This window comes from Dipodomys ordii, unplaced genomic scaffold (genome assembly GCF_000151885.1).
Source record: "Dipodomys ordii isolate 6190 unplaced genomic scaffold, Dord_2.0 Scaffold12, whole genome shotgun sequence".
Classification (NCBI taxonomy): Eukaryota; Metazoa; Chordata; class Mammalia; order Rodentia; family Heteromyidae; genus Dipodomys; species Dipodomys ordii.
The window spans coordinates 14,551,092-14,560,819 of record NW_012267228.1 but is presented as its reverse complement, the minus strand read 5'-3'; the positions used below and the strand labels follow the sequence as shown (position 1 = coordinate 14,560,819).

Here is a 9,728-nt window from a genome sequence, read left to right as displayed (position 1 = left end):
GCCCCATTTGTTAGGAAATGGAAAGACTTGGAAAAAATTATATTAAGTGAAGTAAGCCAGGCCCAAAGAAACATAGGTCCCATGGTTTCCCTTATTTGCGATAACTAGTATCTGTCTGAGTCAAGCAGAAAAGGTCAGATAAGTTGATGTTAGGGAAATGAACCCTAAGATATGTATGCAAATGTTTCTTTTTCTTTCATGCAATTGTTTCTAACACATTTATAAGATTATTTCTTTGTTGCTTTGTATGTCCCTCCCCCACAGCATAACTCCTGTCACTGTATTTGATGTCGGTATAATTTGTGGAGGGGAAGGGGAAAAACAAGTCATTTAAATAGGGATACAGGTGGACCTATTGCAACAATGAGATGTACAATGTCAAAAAATGAACTTTACAACTTTGGTGCGGGGGGGGGGCAGGGATTGGGGGGGAGAGGATTGGAAGGGATGGGAAGGGGAAACAAAGGAGGAGGCTACAATGCTTGATAAGAAATGTACTCATTATCTTGTCCATGTAATTGTAACCCCTATGTACAGTATTTTCACAAAAAAAAAAAAAAGAATATCAGAGCAAAGAGGGCTGGAGGTGTGCCTCAAGCAACAGAGTACCCGCCTCGTAAGTGCAAAGCCTTTAATCTAAAACAAACAAATGAGGCAACATTAGATTAATATTTAAATTCATGTCCAATATGAAATGTGAAATATTTTAGTCAGGAAAGTAGTGCAATGAAATGGTTTATGAATGTATAACACAGATAACCATACTAGAAGGTACAGGGTCAAATACTGTCTGGGTGTTATTTCTTGGGCCCACATTAAAGACTTAACAAAATTTAAGTGTTGTTTACTCTAGAGCCTCATTAAATTCATGGGTATAAACTGTTCGGTCTAGAATTTGACTTCTGAGGGCTCAAAAGTATGGCTAACTCTGGGTTGTTTACATGACTTTTGCAAGGTTGCCTATCCATTTTAGAGGCAATTTTAACTTACTCACCTACGATCCAACTTAAGAACTCGGTGAGGCTGAAGTGTCAAATTACAACAAGCTTTGTATTATTGGGCCATAAGCCATTTTCTAATCTTTTATTTTTTTTGGGGGGGGTTGAATTTAGAGCCTCAGGATCCTACTCAGCCTTTTTGTTTTCTTTCTTTTTCCTCAGACCTGGTGCTCTACCATTTGAGCCACACCACCTGTCCAGCATTTCGCTGGTTAATTGGAGATAGAATCGTGCCGACTTTTCTGTCTAGGGCTTTTCTTTGAACCTTGATCTTCCAGGTCTCAGTCTCCTGAGAAACTACGATTACAGCCCTAGGCCAAATCAAAAACTGTTCATGGAATTCATTACAAGTAGATAGGAAGAGTAGGCAAAAGATAGTAACAGAAACTGAACTATTCTTTGTTATTCAAACTAGACCTTTTAGCTACGAAAGTGAGATTATAAAGTAAATCTGGGGCAGAGTGATGGAGCTGCTTTCAGTAAGGGTGAAAAATAAATGACAGAGTGTTGGCCAGGTTTCTTCTTCTTCGTTTTTTGGTTCAGTTGTGGGTCTTGAATTCTGAGCCTGGACCTTGTCCCTCAGCTCTTCAGTTCAAGGCGAACGCTCTACCACTTGATCCACAGCACCACTTCCAGTTTCCTGGTGGTTTATTGGAGATAAGAATCTCACAGACTTTCCTGTCGGGACTGACTTTGAACCGTGATCCTCAGATCTCAGCCTCCTGAGTAGCTAGGATTACAGGTGTGAGCCACCAGCGCTGGACTTGGCCAGCTTTTAGAACAACTTTAAGTTCAATCTCTATCACTTACTCTTTTCCACTTTCAACACTGGAAAAAGGGTCTTTGTTTCTATCATGACAAGAAAAGATTACTAATAACTTCCCCAGATTTCTTGGGAGGAATCTTATAAAGATCAATAATCAGATGAGTAGAGCGAAGTTTAACTTCCCAATGTTGCTGTTATATATGTGTGAGGAACAAAGGGGAAGGCTGAAGTTAGGGGATGGGTGCACTGCATTTCATCAAATTTAGGGTTCCACTGACTTAAAGACAGCTCAGTTTTACCGCTGTTCAAAGTATGTGCTAAAATATGTAAAATACTCTATCAAGTCTTAAAAGTTTTTCTCTATGGCACATAAGACTCACTTGGCGCTGTCCATGATTGTATTATTGCAGGGGAAAGATAGCATCCATGAGAAGTCAGTTTATATGCACTTGCGTGGAACATCTGTAAGAATGAATGTTGCAAGAACGTTGTGGAATACCACACACAGCACATCCCAGTTAGGTTAGCCAGAGAGCACAGTCAATGCGCTAGTAAGTTCAGATGTGTTTTAGATTTGGCCCCAAGTCACCGTTGCTGCAAATTCTGTCTTTCTTCATCAATAAAGCTTGCTCAGTGATGCCTTTCCATAGGAAGGGGAAAAATGAACTTGAGGGAGGAGGAAACTGGTGGGGTGGGGTGGGGTAGGGGGTGGGGGTGGGGAGAAGGATGGGCCCCTGACATAGGAGGGTGGAGACTGCCCTCTAGGGGCAGACACCAGCACTGCATGCAGAAGTGGTAAAGGTTAGATCCTCAGTTACTGGTATGGTTGTGATCCTCAGTTATTTGCTCCTTCCTGGTCTTAGCAAGGCTGGAATGGCATCTCCCCCGCTCCCTGCTTCCCACATTGGTAATCATCAGGACTTTCATTATGTAACTGCAGTCTAGTGGTCCACTTCTTTTCTTGCTCAGAGGACAGGAGTGTAAACAGTAGTGAGTTTCATTGACAAAATATTCTCTTTGCCTTTCTCTATTTACCGAAGTTCACCCAGGGCACAGGCTGATGTGGCACATGGGCTGGAAAATGCAAGTCAGTGGAGAGTGTGTGTCCGTGTGTGTGTGTGTGTGTGTGTGTGTGTGTGTGGTTATGCAGAAACATTTCTAAAAATATTTACCAGACAAGGAAAAAGCACTAGGCTCGTGCCAAAGACATTCCAAGGCGACACCCTCAGACAGAAGCAATTTTCCAGGCCTGTGCTTGAGAAAGGTGGAAATGGCCAGTTCCTCCATTCCAACACCTCTCTCCACTGCCCAGCCCCACTCATCTATTTTCTGAAAATACATGCAGCCACTGCCACGAGACATTGAAATAGACATTGCTGCCAAGTGAAGGGGAACACGCGGGGGACACGTGGGACCCAGGGGAAGCTGGGGAGCTTAGGCTGCTGGAGCCTGGGCAGATACCTGGAAGAGGGGGTGGATGAGCCATTTGTCCACCAATGGGGTAGAAAGAAATTCCAGGGCAGGCAAGGGGTAGGGGAGGGGGTGGTAGGTGAGTAGTGGGGGAGGGGAGGCAGGCTTTTAAAGGAAGTCATTTACTTATCATGTTCTGTTCCTTCTGAAGAGGGGCTTGATGCACTCCCTGTCTGGAGGGGGTTCAAGGTTCAACAGAGCTTAGACTTTGCCCAGATAACCTCCAGGGGGCCAGCACTCTCTTTTCTAGCCTGTCCGGAGCTTTGTAACCTGAGGAACCCAGGTCACTAAAGCCTTAAGTTCTGTTCTGCCTCCATGTGGCATCCTTTGGTGGTCTCCATCTCAAGGTGTGTCTTACTTGATGTACCAACGGTCTGGAAGCCCATGCCCCTATTCTAGTACCTGATATGGTATTTACTATACAGACAGGTACTATGATTATGTTCATAACACTGATAAGAAAATGTGAGTGCTGGAATTGCACCTAACTGTCCTAAAACCATACAGCCACCAGGATTCTATGACACCTGCCCCTGCTTTCCTCTCACCCTGATTTTGTACTGTTTTTATAACTTCCTATAATGCAGCCACATGGTTATTTTCCGTTTTGTTCGTTGTGGGGCTTAAACTCGGCCTGAGTGTTGTCCCTGAGCAATTTTGCTTAAGGCTAGTGCTCTACCACTTTGAACCACAGTACTCCTTCTGGTTTTTGAGTGGTTAATTGGAGATAAGAGTCTCATGAGGGACTTTTCTGCCTGGGCTGGCTTTGAACCACAACCCTCAGATCTCAGCCTTCTGAGTAGCTAGGATTGCTAGTGATTGCTGGTGAGCCACTGGCGCCTGGTTGGTTATTTTCTTTTTATAAGCAAACAACAAAAGTCAAGTTCTGCCTGATGAGCTCTCCATCAGCATTGACTCCATTAGGACTGACTCTTCAAACTTTTTGCAGAGCTCGCCCTGGAAGCCATTCTGGCTCACCCTGCCTAACACTGCGCCCACTCAACTAGCTTTTCTTCATATGATCACGCACTTCCAGTATTTTCTCATTTATTATTTGTTTGCTCTGCTGTGCTAGACAATACCATTGCAATATGGAACTAGGAAGAGCAAGGATCTTGTCTATGTTGTTTAAAGATGAAATGCTGGGACCTATAACAGCTTCTGGCATTTAGTGGGCACTCAGGGAATATTTTTGGACAAATAAAATCACTCCATTATTCATGCTTTTAGTCTCAACTCTATGTGACCTCCTAAATTATAGTGATTATACCAATTTGAGTTTATACCATATAACTTAGCCATTATGCATTTATAGTTTGGTGTTATGTATTGCTTGCTATTCTTTGATTTATATCCAGATTCCCCCTGTGTGTGTGTGTGTGTGTGTTTTTGTTTTTTCATAAGAACTGGCTGTGGCTGCTTTCTGGCCAAAACTTGTGGCCCATGGATACCTGCATTTCCTTTTTCTGTCCAGCAGAGGGAAGATAAAGGAGTCTCTCAAAGAGTCCAAGTGATTCAGAGCTAGGTACAATGCCCAGTGTATTTTTTTGCCTTCTCTGTCCAGCTGTTGAAAGCATCCAGAGTCTAGACTATCCCTGGGTTTTTCTACAGTTCCTGACAGCTTCTTGAGTTTTACCCAGCTCAAGCCTTAAGAGTTTTGTCCAGCCAGCCTGGAGGTCCAAGGTTATAGTTTACTCAGGTGAAAAATCATTGTAAGTCACAACGTGTTTTAAAAAAAATCCTTCTTGAGATGATTTTCCACCTGGTTGAACTAAAGAATTGAAAAAAAAAATCTCACTTAAACTGAAAGAGCTATGGAAAGAATGCTGGATGGTGGGCCAATATGTTTTGTGTCTGGAAAATATTTTCTTGAATTTTAATATTTAAGGAAGTTTAACATTTCAGAAGTTTTCTCCAGAAAGGGAAAATAATTTCTTTAATGGAAGTAAACTGCATATAATGTATGTATATAAAACATACAGACATATACACACATAGAAAGAGAGAAGAGCTAATTCCAAACATATTCACTTACATAGTTTTAAATGATCATTTATTTATTCTTATATTAATTCTTATATATTCTTATATTTATTCTTATATACTATACTTACTTCATTTCAGAAAATAGTTACCTTGTTGACAAATAAACACACAACACTCTACTGCAAGTTAGCACAAAAATGGAAATAAAAGAAAGCAAAATGGGGGCTGGGAAGGTGGCTCAGTGGTAGAGCTCTTGCCTTGCATGCATGAGGCCCTGGGTTCGATTCCTCAGCACCACATAAGCAAAAAGAAAAAAGCCGGAAGTGGTGCTGTGGCTCAAGTGGTAGAGCGCTAGCCTTGAGCTGAAGAGCTGAGGGACAGCGCCCAAGCCCAGAGTTCAGGCCCCACGACCGGACCCAAAAAAAATAAAAAATAAAAAAAAAAAAAAGAAAGCAAAATGAAAGGTTAAAGGCAATATAAATTGGACCTAAGATGAAGTTACAAAGTTCATTCCATACTAACTGATGTGTCTTTTACATGGACCAGAGATTTATCCTGGAACTTTCTTGCCACTAACCCCAAATCATGAATTCAGTTTCAAGATATGAACAACAATTTTTTTTTTTGTTGGTCATGGGGCCTGAACTCTGGGCCTGGGTGCTGTCCCTCAGCTCTTCAGCTCAAGGCTAGCAGTCTACCACTTGAGCCACTGCACCACTTCCGGTTTTCTTAGTGGTTTATTGGAGATAAAAGTCTCTGCCTGGGTTGGCTTTGAACTGGGAGCCTCAGATCTCAGCCTCCTGAGTAGCTAGGATTACAAGTGTGAGCCACTGGTGCCTAGCTTACAAATATATATATATATATATATATAAATATATATATATATATAAAATTATCATTGACACATGCATGAAGTCAGCAAGCAGGTAAAGACAGACTACACTTAAGAGAAACAAATTCTAAAACATGAAGAATAACATTTTGAGTTATTTATTTATTTATTTTTATTTATTTATTTTTTGTCGGTCATGGGGCCTGAACTCTGGGCCTGGGCACTGTCCCTCAGCCCTTCAGCTCAAGGCTAGCGCTCTACCACTTGAGCCACAGCACCACTTCTAGCTTTTTCTGCTTATGTGGTGCTGAGGAATCGAACCCAGGGCCTCATGCATGCAAAGCAAGCATTCTACCACTGAGCCACCTTCCCAGCCCCGACATTTTGAGTTATTTAAACGGTCAGAATTTCTTTTCCTCTTCCTTTTGCAATACAGGAAAAGTGTCTTGTACTGAGAAACTATGAACTAATAAGCAGGACACACTCAGATTGCTGAAGTACTTTTTTCCCCTTTTTTGGTCAATTATGAAAAGCAACAAGCAGGGAATTTTGGCAAAAGGCAAAGAAATTAAAAACTATGAAAACTTACGTGTCATCTATAAATGTTATCCCAAAGTACTCCTTTTCCTTCAGGTTGAAATGTGAAGCCACGAGGTCCAGCAACTCTCTTGACAAAAGTTTGGGCTGTCAAAATAAAAGCCTGATTAGCAGTAATGTGGCTGAGGCTCTCATAGTTCTACGCTCTTCCACCCTCAATAGTTTATAGCGGCTCTGTTTTGTTTGTTTTTACACAAACAACTCTTAAGACTACTCTCTAGGAGTTTGGGGGAAGGAGAAAAGATAGGAACAGGAGTGTCAACAAGATATTTTCACTTTCACGTATTTATACTTCCATTTTCCTTCTAAGGTAACCCTGTGCTTACTAAGATGTGGCCAAGGAAAGAATATTAGCTAGCTCACTGCCTAATGATCTATGAAACTCTTAAAGATTATGGGAATCATTTTGGTGGGTGGTGTCCAGTTGTAGAGGCCCAAAGCAGGAGGACTGGCGATAGATCGAACTATAGTAATTAGTTATTTAAACGGTCAGAATTTACTATGCTAATTTCCTGTCTGTTAGCTCACCAAATCCTTACAATGAGTCTATGCAGTGGAGCTTTATGTTTCCACCTTAAAGCACCAACCAAGGTGACATCAAGGGCTGGTGTGTTATTACACCGTTCATTGGGGCAATCATTGGAACCTAGTTCCAAGGACTTCAGAATTCCATGCTGTCCATTTCTCCCTAAGGTTGCATCATGGTACCTGTTCCATCGATAGTACGTAGGATCTATGTTGATCTAGGAGCTTGGGGGAAGCTCTTATGTTGATCTAGGAGCTTGGGGGAAGCTCTGGGATGGGTGGGAAGTGTGACTTAGAACCTGCCAGAATGTCCAGAGGGATAAAGGACAGGGGATTTGCTAGGAGCGAGGAAGAAGAGGGGGACTGAAGGTGGGTATTGGACATGGCTTCCTCCTAAAGTGAATCTAACAATTGAGGATACAGGGTGGAGGTTGGCTACTGGAGAAGGAGGGAGGGAGGGAGGGAAGAAAGAAAACAAGAAGGAAAAGAAAAAGAGACAAGTAGCAGGCAGAACAGGGCTAAGAGGTGTCCTCTTGTAGAACTCCTGTGGCCCTTTCTATTTTCATTCTAATTGAGGCCTAGGCTTAGTGGACCAGGGACAAGTCTCTGAAGGAAAAAGAATACAGGTTGGCCTCCAAGTAAAGTCTAGCCTGGTGTGGTTTGTCTGCAGGAATTGCCATTTCTGAAGACACTTGGTCTTGGGTGTTGGATTGGGGTGGGGGGTAATAGAAAATCAAGCACCAAGAGCTAAATTGCTGTCATTCTTCAAGTCCTATAGATTTGACAACGGAACGGCACTCACAAATACAATCCTTCTCTGTAAGACCAAGGATGCTTACTTAGTCCCCATTCTGTGTGAGTAGGAGTTTAACCTGCACAAGGTCATGCCGCAGGAAAGTGGTAGAATACAGGGTCTAACCTCACAGTAACACGCTTTTCTAACCTGTTTTACCCACAAGAGAGACCCAGGATGGGCAGGGCCTACCTGAACAAGCAGCTCCAGTCTCCTGTCATCTGGGAGGTGCACCTGGCAGTGCCTGCCTTCTGTCATCTGTGGGGACAAGACGGGAGCAGTGTCAGGGCAGGGCTGACCAGCAGACCCTCAGACTCACTTTGTTATTATTCTCTATGTAATGGGTTCGGCCTAAAAATGGCTTCAGCGAGTTGATCAATAGGCATAGCGAGAATTGGGAGACTCACTGGTATTAAAAGAAGAACAGAGCCAAAAGCAAAGCAATCAGTACATTGACAATAAAATAAAATAAAGCCGATAAAGAATGCCAAGTTCAAGCAATCAATGCCCACTAGATTACTCTAGGAAAAAATAGTTTCCTACCAGAAAATCAGAATAAAAAGCATCATGTTTTCCTTTGAAATAGTATTTAAGAAATACATTTTCACATTCAATGTTTTACCTTAATACTAGTATATTAGATAAATGGGTGTGCAAATAAACTGTTAGTATTTTTTTTTGTGCAGGTTGACCATCCAGAAATGCAATGTACACATACACATGTGTGTGTCTGTATGCCTGTGTGCAATGTGTGTATGTGTATTTTTTCAATTCAAGCCGGACTATGCACCATTCACCAGTTTGCTTCCTGTATATTTATTTCAGGATTTCTTGGAGATCTTCTGCATGCCAGTGCATACTGATGGAGCTCATTTCTTCAGAGGTTCTAGAGCATCAGCCTAGACTATGGCTGCACCATCATGCAGTGAGTCGGCTACTAAGAAACACCTAGCTTGTCTCCAGTGCTGTTCACTGGTGAGCAGCAGTATTCTGAACTCTGAACTTCCCACGTGTAGCTCTGCCCATGCTGTGGCCTGGTGGGTGGGGTCACGCAAGGCTGGACCAAGCTCAGACATCCAAAAACCCAATGCAAACAGAAAAAGGACCTGTGGTCGAATGTGTACCTGGGAGACCAAAATGGGAGGATCACTTTAGCCCAAGAGTCAGAGAGTTGTCATAGTCATGACGCTACAGGGTCAGTCCAGCACCTAGAGAGGCTGTAGGCCATGAGGGGTGGCCAGGCATCCCCTGAGCCATGTTCTGTGTGGAATTCAGGGATGGTTTGATTGTCACCAGCAACAGAAAACCTGCCCTTGTCACGTATGCAAACCAGAGGTTGAAAAGTGGTGGATGTATTTTGTTCATTAAGCAACACCTAGGAATAAATTGTAGTTGATAATATTAGAAACCAGGAGATGCCACATAATAGAAATTTAGATAAAGAGCTTTTTTATTTTGGGGGGAGTGAGACCCCAGATTGGGGGGCTTGATTTTCTCCCTAGCAGCATTTGACCCCACTCTGGTCTCTGGACCCAGGCTATCCTGCTACCTGAGCTAATAAGTACCAGCTTGGAAACTACCAGCAGCTAAACTTTTCTGTAATCTGCATGCTTTCATTAAAACAAACAACACAAAAGGCATTTTTATAGGTAGGATACAACTCATTGTAAACAAGACAAAATGACAGGCCAGGTGACAAGCTGATTAACTAACACACAGCAGAAAACTTCTCCAGAGCTGATGAAATAGGGGGGCGGGGAG

General features: G+C 42.5%; 1 protein-coding gene across 1 annotated transcript in view; it reads right to left on the bottom strand.

Moving 5' to 3' along the window:
• Frmd4b (FERM domain containing 4B) overlaps positions 1-9,728 on the bottom strand; it is a 158,515-nt gene that overhangs the window by 106,633 nt on the left and 42,154 nt on the right. Inside the window, exons 2-3 of the mRNA XM_013010360.1 lie at positions 8,160-8,225; positions 6,642-6,736 (exon numbers count right to left, since the gene is read on the bottom strand). Coding sequence (XP_012865814.1) covers positions 6,642-6,736; positions 8,160-8,225 — 161 coding nt within the window. The remainder of the gene's footprint in view (positions 1-6,641; positions 6,737-8,159; positions 8,226-9,728) is intronic.